Genomic DNA, 18,361 nt, shown 5'->3' on the forward strand with positions numbered 1-18,361 from the left:
AGTGTAAACAAATCCCACGCAAACGCCCCGCCGTTTTAAGTGCTGTGAACAATAGTGAGTCTTGGTAGCCTTGGGAGTCTGAAGCCAATCCCTCTTGGATACTATGCTGAGGATCCCTGTGGGCATGTGCTGGCAGGCCCTCTGTCATGCCCACTAAGCCCCAGTAGAAGGGATTCTGCCGTTAGCTAGAAGGTTGAGCTGGATGGATCATAAAACTCAGAGAAGAAAACATTGCCTTGGGAGAAGGCGAGGGCTAAAGCAACGCAAATCCTCACTACCTAGTGCCGGAAGGAGCCAGGCCCATCCATCAAATGCACCTTCTGAACAGTATTGCCATCACACAGATGAAGAAGTCCCTTTGGTTAATAAAATCAGGAGCGATCCTGTGTTTAGGGAAAAAGGCGCCTGAACTCACACCTGAGACCTGGGCTGTAAGTTCTGTGTTATCCTTGTCTGACTGTGGCCTGGAGCAAGTCACTCTCTCCCTGTCTTTGAGACATGGATCACTGTGGGTGGCTGCAGCCTCCCTGGAAGCCACAGATGGTGAATGACAGCCAGCATAGCACTCAGTGGCCATCCCATGAACATTTGCACTGAATTTCTATTTAAACTTTATGTTTTCCAGTGAAAAACTGAAGACTTTTTGGTTGTCATTTTGCAGACTCTCTGTTCGGAGGACCCTTTGAAAGAACCATTCAATGGCTGCATTAGCTCCTAAAACTTCACAAGAGCCCCTAAGATATTGTGGCAGGTGATCTCAAAATCCCTAAATTCCAAAGATATTTTAAAAATCTGTGACAAGGGTCGATATGATGGCTCACTGGGAGAAGGTGTGTGTTGCCAAGTCTGAAGACCCAGGTCTGATCCCCAGAATCCATAGGATGGAAGAAAGGAACTAACCCTTCAGGGTTGCCTTTTGACCTCCCATGTGTACACACACACACACACACACACACACACACACACACACACACACACACAAATATAATATAATATAATATAATATATATGACAAATGCAAAAAAAATAACCATTTAGAAACCCTCTGTTAGCCACTTCCATGGGCCCATTCTAAACCAGTTTCTTTGGTTTTCACACAATCCAGGAGGCGATTATACAATTTCAAAAGTGTCTGTAAACCGCTCATTTGCATCTGATTTCTCAATGTCTAATTTGCTCATCAGCCAAAGCTACGTGTATAAAACCAGCTTTTTAATCAGCTCTCAGAATGTGTGCAAGCAAATTAATCTTCCTTTTTATGGGAGAAGAATTCAGGAGCTGAAAACTATCATGTATTTCGCACTTGATGTACAGAGAAAAGCATTTTCACAACTCTGTTAGTGTGTGTGGCTATAAACATCCACCGTAAACACCGCTGAAAACCCATGACCGGTGTGAGGTTGTGGATCAGAAGTGGGGCTCACCATCTCGGGAAGCTGAAGGCAAAAGAGACCAGTGTCTTTATGACATGCACAGAAGGAGGACTAAGGAGGTGGCTTGAAGAATAAGGTGTCTTTGCCTAGTACTTGGAAAGAGGGGGAAACACACACACACACACACACACACACACACACACACACAGTAGCAGCAGCAGCTGACTCAGGAAAACATTGTGGGAAAATTGATCTTGGCTGGCTATGTTCTTATCCAATCAGAGAAAGAGCACTGACATTCTGCACTGTAATCTCTCTGTGGTCCCGCCCTCTTCTTAATCACAGGCCCATTTCTGCTCGCTGTCTTCCAGAACCACAAGCCCTTGGTTTCCATCCTTGCTAGCTCAATGGCTGGTAGCTTCCCAGGCTCAGGCCTGCTTCTGGTCTACTCCCCAGGAACTTTGGGAAAGTGATGCATCACTGAACCCACGCGGTCTCAGTGTCCTCTCTGCTGTTTTTAAAGGATGCTGAGAGGCTGGGTATGGTGTTGCATACCTTTGGGACTCTGGAGGGAGAGGTGGAGGGAGATCTCTGTGATTTCTGAGGCCAGACTGTTCCACACAGCAGCAAGAAAAACAAGTAAATAAACGGATGCTATGGTTCTTCTCATAGCATCCTCACTGTGATTTTCTCTAGCCAGCTTCCTTAGGGTATGAGTCTTTGGAGCAGTGACGCTGACCCTATAGACTTACTCAACAAAGCAAATTCAGTATATGTATACTCCAAAGGACTGAGAGCAGTCCTGAGAGCAGGACTGAGAGCAGGACCTGAAAGAGATGCTTGTATACCTGTGTTCATTGCAACAGTATCACTAAAGCCAAAAGACTGAGGCAATGCATTTTCCTGGGACAGATGAATGAATTATTTCAGCATTGTATCTGTGTAACAGTATCAGTCAGCCTTCCCAATGTGTTCTGCCCCCGTGCTGCAACACAAAGGAGCCCCAGGGGACATGGCTAAATGAAAGAAATACTGTCACAGAAAGTCCAGTGCTGTGTGACTCTGCTTACATTTGTCTGAGGTGACAGAAAGCAGAATGGCGGCGGTCAGGAGCTGAGGAGTCACAGGATGAGTTTAATGCACGTGGAGTTTTGGTGCTGTCAGGTGGAAGGTCTGGGGATGGTTGTGTGACAATGGGAAGACAATTAACAGGATCAAACAGACCCAACTGTTAAGAGGGTGGGCCCGGGAGATGGCTTGGTGGATAAAGCACCTTGTCAGGCAAGAGCTGAGGTCCTGAATTCAGATCCTCAGAACTTATGAAAGCCAGGCATAGTAGTGCAAGTCTTGTAGCAGCAAGATGGGAGATGGAGACAGAGGAATCTTTGGGAGCTCTTTGGGACACACACACACACAGACACACACAGACACACACAGACACACACACACACACACACACCATGTATGCATATGCATGCACAGGCACAGACAAAAATTTAAAAAGCAAAAATAAATCTTACCATTTTTTTCTATCTTTTTTGAGACAGGTTCTCAAGTAGCCCGGGCTGGCCCTGAACTCATTATATGGCTAAGGATGATCTTGAACTCCTGATCTTCCTGCTTCCACTTTCTGAGTACTAAATACCGGTGTGCACCACATATCTGTTTTATGTAGTGCTGGCAAACAAACCTATGGCTTCGTGTATTCTAGGCAAGTGCTTTACCAACTGAGCTACATCCTCCTACCCAAATTAAAGATCTTGTGATGGAGAGATTATCTCAGGAGCCTTCCTGAGAGCCTTCCCTGTAACTCACCGGGGTTCTTTTGCAGGAGTAAGGGATTCATCAAGACACACGAAGATGCTATGATGCTCTGAAGACAGTGGGCAGACCAAGTGCCAAGGAATGGAGGTGCCGCCCAAAGCTGGTAGCAGAGGTAGCTGTTGCTCCCTAGAGCCTCTAGAGAGGAGGGCATTGTTGCTGGCACCTGGATTTCAGCCCAGGGGGACCCACTTCTGATATTCTCAGACCACTAAGATCATCAGTACACATTTCTTTATGTTACTGTTTGTGGCCACAGATAGAACTTGGAGACTCCACAATTGAGATATTTAGAATCTGGTAGAAGGCAGTGGGGGGCTTTGTGTATATGTTTGTCTCCTGAGAAGCAGGATGCCTTTGAGCTTCCCTGTCCTCACACAACGCCAATCTTCCAGAGAGCACTCGCTGTCCTTGGACAAAGCTGTTCCTACACCTTGACCACCCTGTCCCCATCCTACCTGGACCTATCTCATCTGGTCCCCTCCCCCAACTGATAGAGATGGTTTTCCAGCCTAGTAAAGAATCATGACTCATCTGGTTATCTCGGGATGGCATTCTTTAATCGAGGAAAGCTATGGAGCTACCCCTCCATTCTTCATCACAACATGCCAGGGCTTCGGTTGAATTCCTTCCTGATAACCCTGGAGGGCTAGGAAGGAGTGTCTGCCCTCAGGAAAAAAGTGAGAAGAGGTAGGAGTGGGGTCCTGAGGGTGAAGGTCAGGTATAGGATGGCCAGGAGTGAGGGATTTCCAAAGCAAACAAATGTCCAGTTCTGTCGTCACTTGACACCCTCCTCTCCTGACTAACCGCCTGCCACTTGTCACCCCAAAGCTAAGCGTCCTTCAGAAACCCACCTTCATTTTAGTGCCATTTTGGAGAATAAGCCTTGAATTTCAACTGGGGGTCATCCGCAGTTGCTATGAGAGTTTAAATCTTGATGAAGCTGTGTAGATTAAACATCTTCCAGCCAAAGCACTCGTGGCTCCAGATGTGTTTACGGTTCACCTGAAGTTAGAGCAGTTGTGTTCCTGCGGAATGAGACAGCTGAAGGATGGACCCACAGGCAGGCAGAAAGCACATCCGCACTGCACAAGCCTTTCTCTTGCATTCCCTTTTCTTGAAGACATGAAGAAATGTCCTTTGACCCTAGACAGGGCATCAATGATTGACAGGAGTGAGTCCGTCAAAGTCCAGCTTGGGGAACTGGTGAGTCGATGGGGCTTATTTAAAAGGAGCGCTGGGCCAGGGCTTACTTACAGGAGTGTGAGCGACCCCAAACAGCTACATCACTGAAAGTCCCATCTCCTTCTATGACGGAATGACAACAGAATCGGGTAAAGGTCTCTCGTGGGTAATCACAGTGGTACCTGGAAGACAGTGTTACACAATAACCTCATATGACTTGAAGGTCATTTTACATAATATTTGAGGTTGCAGAGTTTTGGATTTTGGAGGATTTCTACCCCAGGATTTTTGAATTAGAGATGTTTAAAAATAAAACATCCCACTTAATTAATCTAATGGATAGTCAATTCACATGAAAGTCTTTGAAAAAATAACCTAGCACTAAACAGCATTGGCGCCTATTGTTTACATAGCAGGAAGGCAGTCTTTGTGTCCTTAAAAAATAAGCACTGACCTAAAAATATCAGTGCAAAAGAGGTAAGACATAAACGTTAGGGGTCGTGATGCCTAAAATCATAGCACTTGGAGTTTGGAGCAGGAGGATCAGAAGTTCAAGGTCAACCTCTGCTACACAGTGACCTCAAGACTAGCTACGGACACATGAGACCTTGTCTCAAAAAACTAAACATAAAATAAAGTCAGGCCTGGTGAAATGGCTCTACAGGCAAAGTGCTTGCCGTGCAAGCCTGCGGGCCCAAGTTCAATCCCTGGAACCCACGTGAAGGTGGAAGTGGGAGTAGTGAGAACAAACTCCATGAAGCTGCTCTCTGCGGAGTCTTTAAGCTCTGGCTGTGGCATGTTCATGTTATGGCTCACACGTGCCCCTCGCCCCACCCCATGCACAGATACAATAACAATAAATAAAATAATAGTGACGTAGAACCATCAAACGCTGATCATGCCCACCTGTGCTTCTGTTCCTATCAGTTTCAACTGCGGCACAGGATCCTGGAGTGAGATTCTGAATCAGTTAGTGGTGGCTGACCCATCGGGTCACACAAAGCTGAAGAGACCCCACGGAGGTTATTATAGCTGGCTCTATGACTAATCTGGCAGCCCAATGTTTCTTTAGAACATTTTTCTGATTGGGTGCTTTTGTGGGTTTGAGTGCCACTCCAGCTATGATATAAATCCAAGATCTGTAACAGACAGACAGTGGCGAGTTTACTGATGTGTCATGGACAGAATAGCGGGCCCATTCTCCACAGAAGTCCTAGCCCAGTACCTCTGGAGTCTGATTTTACGTTATCTTATGTGACAAAGGACAGTCTAGGGGCAGGTGGAATTAAAAGTGCCACTGAGCCATCTTCCCAGCAGTGAAGAGCACTGACTGCTCTTCCCGAGGACCTCGGTTCAATTCCCAGCACCCACATGGCCGCTCACAACTGTCTGTAACTCCTGTTCCATGGAATCTGACACCCTCATGCAGATACACATGTGGACAAAACATCAATGTGTGTGAAATACAAACAAATAAATTATTTTTAAAAAAGTGTTAATTCGATGAGCCTGAATTATCTTCCTTCGTTCCCTCCATTCCTAAGGATCCTGAAGAAGTGGGAGATGGAGGAGAAGAAGGGGGTCAGGCTGACCGTGGAAGGAAGGCTTTTCTCACCTTGCTGGCTTGCAAACAGGCTGGAGGAAGGCCACAGCCAAGGTACTCCGCGTCCTCTAAAAGCTGAGATCCCACTGGACCTTCGAAAGGGCCTGCAGACCATAGATAGACATGTTGATTTCAATTTGAGAGCTTGTGTCATACTTCTGACCTACAGACATGCCCTTGTGCTTATGTCACTGAATCTGGGAAAGCAAGAGGAATCTGGCAAGAAGGTTCCGGGTGAGCCATGACCCCCAAACAAGGGCTGCCGGGAGATGACAAGCAGAAGTCAAGGGGGAAGACATCCCAGGGACCTTTACGACATGCACAACCTGATAAATGAGACAAGTAAAGAGGGCACACATTTGTGAGTACAGTCACACACATACCACAGTTCTGTGTCTGACATCACTCCAGGTACCCTGTGAGTATGTCTAAATTGAGAGCAGATCACCTGGGTGTAATGTTGCATATGCATAATCCCAGTACTTGGGGGGTGGAGACAGGAGAAGCCAGAGTTTGAAATTAGCCTGGGCTAGCTTTACAGACCTATCTCAACAACAATTAAAAAAAAATCAGATTATTGCAGCATCTAAAGTGTTCTAAAGCAATGCTAGACCCTCTGATCAGCCCCTCTGAGTTCATATGGGTCAGGATTTCCTAGGAGGCACAGACAGGATTTCATAGGACAGCATGTGGGTACCAACCGAAGAATCGGAGCTCAGCAGTCAGAGCCATCTAGAGAAGTGTGTCTTCACACAGGCTATGTCTGGGTAGTGTGGGCCTCTTAACATCACGGTGGCCAAGGGCAAGTTGGAGAGAGAATAAGAGAGAGTGGAAGGCAGTAGAGACAGATAGAGGAAGAGACTTCCAGGCTCTGAGCAGCAATGTTTCCAAGCTCACGTATCTCACAGTAAAGCTTTCCCTGTGCACTGTGGATGGAGGCGCTACAGGTAGAGAAAACATGGCTACCAGCTCTCTGGGGCCTCACATCAAAGTACGGAGAAAGACGGATGGATTCAAACCCTGCCTCAGTCAGCTGTCAGTGGAGGCTTCAGGAGGCCGAGCGCCTCTCTTTCTGCTGTCATAACTGAATGTTGTGATCTGTCTTTCCCAGTTAGGAAAACAAAGGCTCCAGAGATCCGTGACTCTGAGGAAAGCTTCATGGGACAGAGCCTAGACCAACTACATCAATGGATCCAGAAGGAAGTCTGAGCAAATCAAATGTTCAATGTAGTGCTGCTCAGATTGTGGGTGTCTGTTATGTGGCATCTGGTACCAATACGCAGCCTCGAGTCAACTGCCACACTTACAGGCATGTAGCGTGCTCTGCTTCCCCTATGGTGTCGCTTCATCAGACGGGTAAAATTCTGAGAAGAAATCATTTGCTTTCTGGACTCTCCTTCCCGCTGCCTTTCTTCTTGTGACCTCTCCCCCAGGGCCACCAGGAACCTTCGCATGAGGCTTCCCATTACTGGGCATCAAGACCTATGCCAGGCTCACGTGATTGCCACACACAGTCAAATAGGAGTCTCAGCAATCTTCAGCCAAGCATGGAAAGGAGTTGAACAAAACCAGGTCAAGTGCAGGGAAGCAGATATAGCCCTGCAAAGTCCCCAGCCGCAAAAGGCTGCTTGCATTTCTCAAATGCTCCTCACAGAGAGAGCAGGAGGAAGGGCTATGGAGCAGTGTTCAAGGGAACATTTTGATGTTTAAAGTGTGGCTATGAAGTTGTCCTGATAGAGGCCACCGGTTGGAACTTTGAATGACATAGGCTTGTCAACTTCATAGGACCTAGAATCACTCAGGAGACAAACCTCTTGGTGTGTTTATGAGGGAGTTCCTAGGTTGGGTTGAGAGGGGAGACCCTCTCAACAATATTCAAGGTTGTAGAATATTATTTTAAAGTGTGTTGCTTTTGTTTATGCTGTATTTGTTTAACTCTGTGAAGCTGTGATTCTTTACCTGTCTAAAACAGAGCTGAATAGCCAATAGGGAGGCAGGAGAAAGGATAGGCGGGGCTGGCAGGCAAAGACTATGAATAGGAGGAGAAATCTGGGCAAGAGAAGGGGCAAGACAAGGAGAGGAGGACACCAGGTGCCAGCCACCAAGCTACACGGCCAGCCACGGAGCAAGAGTGAAAGGAATCCAGAGGCAAAAGGTAGATGGTCTGATTTAAAATAAGACAAGCCTTCTGGAAACAAGCCAAGCTAAGGCCGGGCATAAATAAGCAAGAATAAGCCTCTGTGTGTGATTTATTTGGGAGCTGGGTGGTGGGTCCCCACAAAAGCCTAAAGAGTAAAACAACCAACAACACCCACCCTACATGTAGGTAGCACCATTCCATGGGAAGGGGTTCCAGATTGAATGAAGAGAAGAAATCCAGCTTGGATACTGGTCCCTTCTTCCTGTGGACTCAATGCGACCAGCTGGGTCATACTTGTGCTTGCATGCCTCCCCTGCTAGGATGGATAGTGTTCTTGAGTTGTAACCCCAAACAACTCTTTCCCTGCCTTTATTTTTTAAGTTCCAGATTTATTTTTATTCTTTTAAATTTGTGTGTTTGTGGGTATAAGGAGCCAATGGAGGTCAGAAGATGGCATCAGGGGCCATGGAGGGGGAGTTACAGGTGGTTGTAAGCTGTCTAACATGGATGCTGGGAACTGAACTTGGGTGCAACTCACTCTGTAGCCCAAGCTGGCCTTGAACCCACAGAGATCCACCGGCCTCTGGCTCCAGAGTGCAGGGATTAAAGGTGTGCGCCACCACTGTCCGGTTTAATCACTGAGCCAACTCTCCAGCCCTGTAAGTCCCAACTTTGGAGACTTCTGGTGACTGCTTTGAGAGTCAGTTCATTCTCCATGGGACTTGCACTCACACCGTTAAATGTCTAGAAGGACCATCCGAGAAAGAACAATCACAGCATTTGGCTGTATTTACAGGGGAGGAATCAGTAGTAACAGCCCATTAACACTCTTAGGGTAGTATTGATAAGAGGACTTCCATTTTAACCGGACCAATCTTTAGCTCTTACTATGTGCTGGCCATGATGAGTGGGCCATTACGGCAGCCCCTCTACATTAGGCGCTGCAAATGCCCGAGACATGTGTTCCCAGTCTTTATGGCGATTGAAGTTTAATGGACAAGCCACTTCTTGGACACCTGTTTTCTACCAGGCACTGTTCCAGGGGCTGAGGATGGGATGGAGAATACAACAGATGGACTCGTAAGCCCTCGAGTGAAGTAAAGAGTGGTGAGCTAGATAAGTGGTAAGAACAAAATTAAGCAGGCGTACTGGTGCCTTTTACCATTCTGAAACCTTGGTGCAAATTTGATGTTAAATAGCAGAAGTTAACAATCCCACAGTTCCAAAGGTCAAAAGTCCAGTGCAGACTGACAGGGTTGTGGCCCTCCTGGAACTTAGAAGACAGTTCCAGGGTCCCCAGTGTGACATCCTTAGAAAGTAGTGTTCTTTTTACCTGCAAGGAGGTGAGACGCTAGACCGCTTTCTAGAAGGTGTCAGGGAAGGTCACCTGAGAGGGTGGTTTTAGAGTGAATCCCTGTAGGAAGTGATGTGGCTGGCGAAGGTTTTGAGGGGAGATGCCCCTGACTGATGACTGGTGTCCCCAGAGGACAGCAAGGAGGTCAGGATGCCTGGAGAGGCTAGGGTGGCGCAGAAGCAGAGGTGGCCCAGTGAGAGAGGCTCTTCCGGCTGAATTGTGTTGTGTCCCCTCAGGTGCTATGTTGAAGCTCTGAGCTTCATGATCTCAGAATATTGAGAGACCGACTCTAAAGTTAGAGGCAGTTAAGTAAAGATCAGGCCAGTAGGGCTGGTTCCAATTCAACAGGACTGATGTCACTAATGAAGAGATCAGAATGCAGACACAAAGGACTTTGAGTAAGGACACAGGGAGAAGACTTTCATCTCCAAGTTGAGGAGGGGCCAATCTTGCTGACATCTCGATCTTGGAAATCTTCTATTGGAGTCATGTGATCTGCGGAGCTTTGCTACAGTGGCTTGAGTTCCAGAGAAGGAGATGGGCCCTGAAGCCCAGAGTTCTTCTTCTTCTATACCCAAGACTCTTTTATGAAGGAGATGATTATGCCCAGAGTTCTGCCCATAGGAGTCACCTAGGATCACCTAGCTCCTGTTTTCAACTCTGTGTGGCTTGGAATTCAGTTTATGGGTACATAGACCCCTCGCACCTCTGTCCACTGCTGTTGCCACGAACGACCAAGTCTCGTGTCTTCTAAGAGGGTTCTTGGGATTGTGATAGGGTACATGCTTAATAGGAGAATGGATAGCTATGGACTGCTTGTCCAGAATATACAAAGCCTTGGGCTTGATCCTCAGCTCAGCATAAACTAGGTGTTGGTAGTACATGCCTACGAGATTAGCATTTGAGAGGTGGAGGCAGGAAGATCAGAAATATAGGTCAACCTGGCTAGATAGCAAGATGGAGGGCACCCTGAGCTATGCGAGTCTCAAAATGAAAAAATAAATAAATAAAAAAAAATCAACAATAAGAGGAGGAAACGGCGACTCGGCCTAGCTCTTGGTAAGAGTGCAAGCCAGAAGGGCTCTGGGAGCCAGAGAGGATGGGTGGCCTTGGAGGAGGGTCTGAGCAGAGGAAAGACATGGCTTAGGCTTACAAGGCTCACGAGGACTACTTTCTTGAGAATGGTCAGTGAGGAAACAGGGAGGAGGTAGAACCCTAGGTTAGTTCTCTATCGGTAACTCAGAGGCTGGATAGTCAAGCCTTCGCAGGGTGATGGAAAGTGGGATTTCGCATCTTCCAAAGGCAGAGCTGACATTCTGGGGTAGCAGAGGACCAGAGGCTAAAGGACCACCCTGAATTTTCAGGTTGGTGAACAAAGATCTGCACTGCCTTGGACTGGCATGAGAAGATGCCCCACTTATTTGTTTTCAAAGGCAGGGTCTCATCAGCAGTCCAGGCTGGCCTTGAACTCACAACAATCCTCCCGTTTCAGTCTCGGTTGGTTTGGGTGAGAAGATGTGGGACAGGCGGAGTTTGCTACTCAGGGCTGAGATCTGGGCTTGAGATAGACAAGTTAGCGTCGGCAAGCTCTAATATTCAAAGCCACAGGACACAATAAAATAAGACTAGGGACAAATCCCAGGGCCATCCATATTTAGAGCTTAGGGAAGTAAAGAAGAAACCCCCCCCCCCCCCGAAGAGATTGAGAAGCCAGATGTGGAGCAGGGGAAACCTGGAATGATTTGGGGTCCTAGAGTTGGGGTTTCAAGGTGTGATAGGGACAAATTGCTAACAGTAGATGAAGTCACATGCCGGCATCTCTATTAGTGTTACTGCCAAGGGCAAAGTTAGAGGCAAGGTACAGAACAGGTCAGGGTCTCCGCAGTGTGGGGTCAAGGAAGGCTGATTATCGAAAGGTCAATACACATGCCTGAAAAAATACCTAACCCCAATAAGAGATACTGAAGAGCTTGGTGGACTGGTTTCTGGGCTGGTCATTAGCTTGAATTTGAACCAGATAAGGTACAGGACACTTGAATCAGGGATGTGGGGCTATTTATGAAACACCTCTGGGGGGCAAGACAGGGACTCCGACATAGTGCACAGACCAGGACCTTCGGGGCCTCGAGCTCTCTCTGGATCCTTGGAAATCTACAATAATCTTGTTCACTTGGAGCCCTCAGCTCAGTGCGGTTCAGCTTCATGGGCTCCCAGGCTGGGCTAAAGTGGAGCTAATGTTGGGTGAGCCTGCAAGGGGCTGGAGCAGAATTGGCGGTGCTTGGAGGGCTGCATCTTGGAGGCTACAACTCACTTGTGAGACATTTTCGTGGGAAAGACTGCCTAGAAGCTCCCGTGGAATTCCGTTCTGCCTAGTTTATTGATGAAGCGTGGACCCCCGTGTAACCCACGGGAAGGGAAGTAACTCTCCTGCCGAGTTCAGAAAAAGAGGCAGAAAGTTGACAGACGAGGGAAGAGGACTCCGAGAGTCGCAGAGGTTCCTCACGCGCTCTGATAGCAAACAAAAGCGCGGGCGGGTGGGCTCGCGCGCCACCTTCTCGGTGCCGAGGCTCGGGAGCTGGCACGGGGCAGTAGGGACAACCGAGATGGCCCAGGACGGTCAAGAAGAGCTAGTAGATCGGCACGCAGGAGTGGCCTCTGGGCGCCCCACTGGGCCCGCCCAGCGCGCTGCGACGCGAGCGCAGAGCGCTTCTCACGCGCGCGGGGCCAGCCGGAGTGACGGACTACAAGTCCCAGCAAGCCCAGAGGCAGCGCGGGGCGGAGTCTGGCGCAATTCCCCGGGATCCGGCGCGCTGGGAAGCGCCGCGGAGGACGCAGCGGCGACCGGAGGGCGGCGAGCGCGGGCGGGGGCGGGGCCGACGTGGGCCAGGGCCCTGCGTGCCAGGGAGGGGGCTGGCCGGGCAGCGGCGGGCGGCACTCGGAGCGGTCTCCGCGGCTGGCAAGGCGCCCACGGCTCGGTCCCAGCTCGGCGGACGGCGCAGGGCAGCTGAGGGCCCCGGCGCGCGGTAGCGCGACACTCACAAGCGCGCGGACCCAGTCGCAGCCGTGCGCCCCGGAGCAGAGCGGCCACTGCCCGGGGGCCTTGGCCCCGGCGCTCATAGCGCCGCGCTGCCTGTGCTTTAATGGCTGCTCGGCCGGCCGGCGCGTAGGGGTGCAGGCGGCTGTGGCGCGGGAAGGCGCCTGAGCGAGCCTCCTCCGCGGCCGGTCGCGCTCCATGGCGCCGCGGTCTTCCCGGACGGCCCGCTGACCCGGGACGCGCGTCCCGGCCATGAACTGAGCCCCTCCACTGCCTCACCCTCGTCTTTCTTTTTGCGCCTCCTCGCTCCGTGCTCCCCGGGGGCTGCGGCGCCCCGGGTCTCGGTGGCCCGCGGGCTCCGGGGCGCCGGGCGGCGGCGACGGGGGGCGCGCGGCTCTGGGCGCTGTGCCTGCACCATGAACTACCAGCAGCAGCTGGCCAACTCGGCTGCCATCCGGGCCGAGATCCAGCGCTTCGAGTCGGTCCATCCCAACATCTACTCCATCTACGAGCTGCTGGAGCGCGTGGAGGAGCCGGTGCTGCAGAACCAGATCCGGGAGCACGTCATCGCCATCGAAGGTGAGGGCCAGGCCGCCCCGGGGCTTCTGGAAAGCGCGAGGGAGCGGGCGCCCCTGGCGCGGCGGGGTGTGTGCGCGCGTGTGTGCGTGCGTGTGTACACACGCGGCTGCCCGGCCGAGAGAGCACTGCGGTGCCTCTTGCCCCGCAAGACCGGCAGTGCAGCCTGCCTGCCAGGGAAGATGGATCGTCAGCGTTCATTTGATAATGGACAATAGAGTCTCTCCTGTGAGAAAGTGGCACGGTGCCGCTGCGTCCTGGGCCGCCCGCATGTCCCGTTCCTGCCCAGCCGTCGCCTGGGGGCAGCTGCCTGGGATGGCGCCACTCGATCCGTGACAGGTTATCAGGCCCGGCTTGAGCGTTTTGCATTGACGTTGAAGATGTGTTTTAAGAAGCTCTGCTGCTGGGGGTGCTGTGCCGGCCAGCCTGTTCAGTTGCTTCATGGCTGTCCTTTTTTTCCCAGTTCACGAATTCAAGGGAGGCATTTGGACTTGGAGCACGTAGGGAGCCAGTGGGACTCAGCATCATGTCTCAGTGCAGATCTGCCTGCCCTCGGGCAAACATTGGGCGTTTGGAACCAAAGTCCTGGGTCAAATTATGACCCCTCTAGGGAGGCAGGACACTTCCACACTCTCTTGTTAAAGGGGGCACTTTAATACACCTGCCACTTGAGAGCCACCCAATAGGAGGAGGAAAAGTGGGTGATTCTGTTGCCTGTAAGCCTGTGTGTGCAGAGCACGGTCCTGACGCCCCAGTGTCAGGCAAGGCAGTATCTCCACAGGAGAGGATGGAGCTGGCTGCTTTGCTTATGTTCTCTTTGGACCAATGGCTTCCGTTTCTCTGCTTCTAGGTGCCTGAGCTGTTTCCTTGTTTGTTTTCTCTGGGCCTGCCATCACTTACCTGGGGGAGCAGGTGGTATCTGGTGGTATCTAAGTGGGCAGTGTGTTCTCATAGTTCAGCCAGTGGATTCGCAGCCGGCCCTCTTGAGTTGCTGTTGGCCAGTGACAGGTCTGCAGGTGGCTTGTCCTAGTATAGTACTGTGCCTGCCAAAGGCTGGTGTGTCCTCTGTTGAGGAGCATGGGAGCCTTCCAAGTCCAGCAGTAGTGTGTTCAAAGCAGGTGCAGGTTCTGCCCTCTTCGCCTCCGCATAAGGCCTCAGCCCCCAGGAAAGCTTGGCTCCTCCGCAGTCTGAACTTCTAACCCTGAAGTGTTTGGGTTTAAAACTTGGCTGCTTGGGTGGAGAAGGTGAATGCCGTGTTGCTGATCCCCTTGGCATTTGGCAGCCTCCTGTACTTGAACCACATCCCAGGCAGGCTGGGAGACTGACTAACTATCCACAGGATATATTCTAATTCCAGGGGAGGGTCATAACAAGTTATGTCCCTGTGAATACTGGCTCTGAATGCACCTGGGCCCCCTGAGTGTTCATAGCTGCTTGTGGTGACTTCAGATGCTTCCAGGCCCATTAAGAGCCATGGCTTCTGTGGGACGTGGAGTCTTGTGGTGTTGAGGAGGGACACCCCCCAACTGATGGAGGTCGTGTAGTGAGGGGTTCCTCTGAGAGCAATGTCTGGGTCCCTGTCGGAAGTGCTGACTGGTGCCCATGTTTCTCTCAGGTTACTCTGCTCCTCTCTCTGGCTGCGTGTGCTGGAGTCTGATGAAACCCTCTGAAAGCTGGTGCCAGGGATGGAATGCACCTGACTGGAGCTCCTTGCTGGGGGGGGGGGGGGGGGGGGAGGAGGAGGAAGGCCTCCAGCTGGGTGTGACTCATTTCCCATTCTTAAAGCTGCTCTGTGGGCTTTTGAACTTCCAGCAGGAGGATGTGGTTGCATTTCTCTCTTTTTAAAATTGTTCTTCCACAGTGAGCTTTTCTTGATAGCTGATGCTATTGAGGCCTGTTTTTGGCTATAACCTTTGTCATTCTCAGGAAAACTTAAACCGATGGATGGATCCTGCTGGGGACTTTGATAATGCTGTTGTTTTTGTTAGGACTAGGAATGCCTATATTATGCCAGGACTGTAGTGAATTCAGCGGGACTGGAGAAGCGTTCGTATCTGCCTCTGTTCTTCCTGCCGTTAACCACAGTGGTGCAGTGCTCATTTGGGGAGAGCCTGAGCACAGATGGTTTGCTATTCACAGTGGCCCCTGTCTTATAGAGGAGGAGGTGGAGGTATGGGAGGGTGATGACCCCTGAGCATATGAGGGAAGTTGTTCAACGGCTCCTCTGACCTAAGGGATGATTTAGGCCCCTGTTCTCTGGCTTCCCAAAGCCCAAGTCTTTCAGGACCTCACCCTTCCTCTTCTCGTTAGATCTTGGCTCATTTGTTATAATGGAATGGTCCTTCCATGTCAGTGTTAAGATATGGGCAGATCTTACATTGCTCCGTGGATGTTTGGCATGGGGAGAGGGTTGCAAAGTTGTGGCAGCGTGATGTGCTTGAGTGAGAAGAGAACAAACACATTTTATTGAAAATATCACGCATGTATGTAATGTGTTCTGATCAGCTCTGCCTCCCAATCAATTCCCATTTCCCCTCAGAACTTCATGTGTTTTCTTGCTCTCTTTAAAAGCACATGGAGTTCACATGCAGTGCTGTCTGTATGTGCACGGGTATCAGACCATCCGCTGGAGCACGGATTGCTTTTTTAGGGGCAACATCCCTGAAGAAAATGGACTCTTCCTTCCCAAGTGGTCAATAAGTGCCAGGAGCTCTTCAGCTCGGGTGGGGGACTTCATGAACCCCTCCGCATCCGTCCTGGGATTTTGGCAGGCTTGGTGTTGTGTGTGCTGTCACAGCTGTCTTTGTTCATGTGCACAGTGCTGTCCATGTCCCGCAAATACTGTTTCACTGCAGACATCCACTACAGTCTTTCTGACCCCCTTCTGCCGTGGTTTCTGAGCCTCGCGGGGAGGGAGGGAGTGTTATACAGATGTTCCATTCGGAGCTGAGCACGCCTAGTCTCTTATTCTCTGCATACACTGATCTGCTGTGGGTCTCTATTAATCTCCATCTACTGCAAAAAGAAGCTTCTCTGATGAGGGTTGAGAAATGCACTGATCTATGGGTATAGCGATTAGTTTCGGGAACAGTTTATTACTGTGTCCACTTAGCAGAATAATAGTATTGACTTCTCTCTCTGGGACCTATAACCTAGCTGGTCATGAGTTTCTGGCCTAGTTAATAGTACCAGGTATAGAGTTTATCTCTTGGTACAGGATTTAAGGCCAACCAGAAAGTGGCTGGTTCCTATAACATTTGTGCCACTAATGCATATCTTGCTATTTGCCAGTGGATATATCTTGCCAGGCAGTCATTGTTGTAGCTTGTGGAATTCATAACTGGCTAAATTTGTCAAAAACTTCATTTTTGGCAGCATAAATAAAACCTTCCAGTACTATGAAAGCTAGTCAGTAAGGATGAAACTCCAAGGTCAATACCAACTTGATTTTTTTTCATGTCCTATTATTCAAGTATATGGTATCTTCAGCAACAGGGTCTTATTATCAAATTCTAGAAGTTAACTAAGAGTGATGGTTGTAGCCTGTGAGGAGGGTCTGCTTCGGGGGTGTTTGTTGTTTCTCACTGATTGGTAGCTCTTGAGTTGGAGAAATGGTTCCGTGGTTCAGAGCATTGCGCCTCTTCTGTATATTTAAGTTTGGTTTTCAGTACCTACCCATGTCAGGTGGGTGCCTGTAACTCCAGCTCTGAAAGGATCTGGTACCCTCTTTTCCTTTGCAGGTATACACACACACACACACACACACACACACACACACACACACACAGAGAGAGAGAGAGAGAGAGAGAGATCTTAAAAAAAAAGGTTAAGCAAAACCAAATTTGGATACCTGTATCTTCACTAATGTTGAACTGGGAAGGTATAAACTTGGAGAACCCATGATTAGTGCTGGATCACCATAGTAACTGAAGTGAAACCCCATCCCTGTCAGAGGCCGACCCAGATCACCTTGTGACTAGGAATGAGCACGAGAAAAGCAAAAATGTGAATCTTTCAGGAAAAGATATGAATGTCATCATAAATATTTAAAAAAATCACTTGCCTCATGAGACCAAACCTGTCATTTCCAAAGCTATCTAGTCAGACCTTTCTCCTGTCTGTGGCCCCTTTATCAAGGCCTTGGGATTGGCATAACAGGAGCCCTTTCAGCTTAGGAGGGCTTTTGAAGATACGGCTTTTGTGATGACATTGCCCGCCAGCATTTGGCTCTGTCATAGTGTGTTTAAAACCTCACTGTTTTTTGGCATCTACATAAATTTTTGCTCTTGGGGTAAGGAACGACCTTGGGAAAGAGGAGGATGTTTTGGTTGCTGCTCTTGTCACAGTGAGTCGGTTTTAGCCTCATTGGAAAATCTCTTAAAGATGGATAAGATATATTTTATTTAGTTGCATGAGCCCACTGAAGTTCCCAAATGACAGTATGTTGGGGATACTGTCTCTAGGCCTGGGATACATGTGATTTCCATCTTCAACCTTAAAAACGTTACCTTGTTTTTTTTGTTTTTGTTATTGTTTTTTGTTTATTTTTTAAACTTTTATTTAGACTTTATTTCTTTCTCTGAGAATCTTCCTGATCGCGGAATCTCTAGGATTTAAGGAAATATTAACGATTAGTTTCACATCAAGCCCAGCAGATGCCTGGGGTGTCCTGCAGGGGTATGGCCTGCTGTGGGATGTAGCATGTACTGTGTCATGCCCAGAGGTGAGCCTGGGACCCACCTCACCTCTAGTCAAGCCTCCTGGGTAAGCTTCCCCTCTGGCTGTCGAAGACTCTGTCCGGGGTGGGTGGATTGAAGTGCACCGGCCAACTGCTTCTCTTGTTAAATAAAGCTTGTCGTTCTTTGAAGGCTAAAGCCTCTATTAGCAGTCACACGCTGTAATTCAGCTTGCCAGCAGCAGAGCCAGGATCCATGTGCTTGCCTAGTGCTCGCCCATTCAGCCCTGTAGTCCGCTTCCCAGCTTCCCAGGCACTGCTGGGAAATTCACCCAGTCTCTGAAGTGGAGACACCCACCTCCTCAACCAGGGTTCATGTTGCTCTCTTTACTAGGTGACTGCTCTGTGGACACCTATGTTTTGCCTTGATCTTCCACAGGACGACTAGGGCCGGGAGAGCATGAGCTTTTCATGTTCCTCTTAGGTGGACACGGATATGTGAAAGTTTGATGTCTAAGCCTGAGCGTTGGGAAACCTTGGAAGATGGCAGGGAGTCTGCTCAGGCCCATGGTGCAGCTGTGTTGTTGAACATCTGTGCCC

General features: G+C 49.6%; 1 protein-coding gene and 1 long non-coding RNA gene across 8 annotated transcripts in view; one reads left to right on the plus strand and one right to left on the minus strand.

The window, feature by feature from the left end:
- Positions 1-3,732: 3,732 nt before the first annotated feature.
- LOC146896122 (uncharacterized) lies at positions 3,733-5,514 on the minus strand. Its single transcript, XR_014999346.2, has 2 exons — positions 5,286-5,514; positions 3,733-4,561 (listed from the first exon to the last, which is right to left on the minus strand). It is a non-coding gene; the product is annotated as an uncharacterized LOC146896122 (long non-coding RNA).
- A 6,897-nt stretch (positions 5,515-12,411) lies between these two features.
- Positions 12,412-18,361, plus strand: part of Agap1 (ArfGAP with GTPase domain, ankyrin repeat and PH domain 1) — a 445,382-nt gene continuing 439,432 nt past the window's right edge. For 2 of the 7 annotated variants that reach the window (XM_048441788.3, XM_085696846.2), the window contains exon 1: positions 12,412-13,089. In XM_048441788.3, the coding sequence (XP_048297745.1) occupies positions 12,927-13,089 (163 nt within the window). In that variant the 5' untranslated portion in view covers positions 12,412-12,926. The remainder of the gene's footprint in view (positions 13,090-18,361) is intronic. The other 5 variants (XM_048441790.3, XM_048441793.3, XM_048441789.3 and 2 more) reach the window with 4 other exon arrangements.

This window comes from Myodes glareolus, chromosome 1 (assembly GCF_982192425.1).
Source record: "Myodes glareolus chromosome 1, mMyoGla1.1, whole genome shotgun sequence".
In the NCBI taxonomy this organism is placed as follows: domain Eukaryota; kingdom Metazoa; phylum Chordata; class Mammalia; order Rodentia; family Cricetidae; genus Myodes; species Myodes glareolus.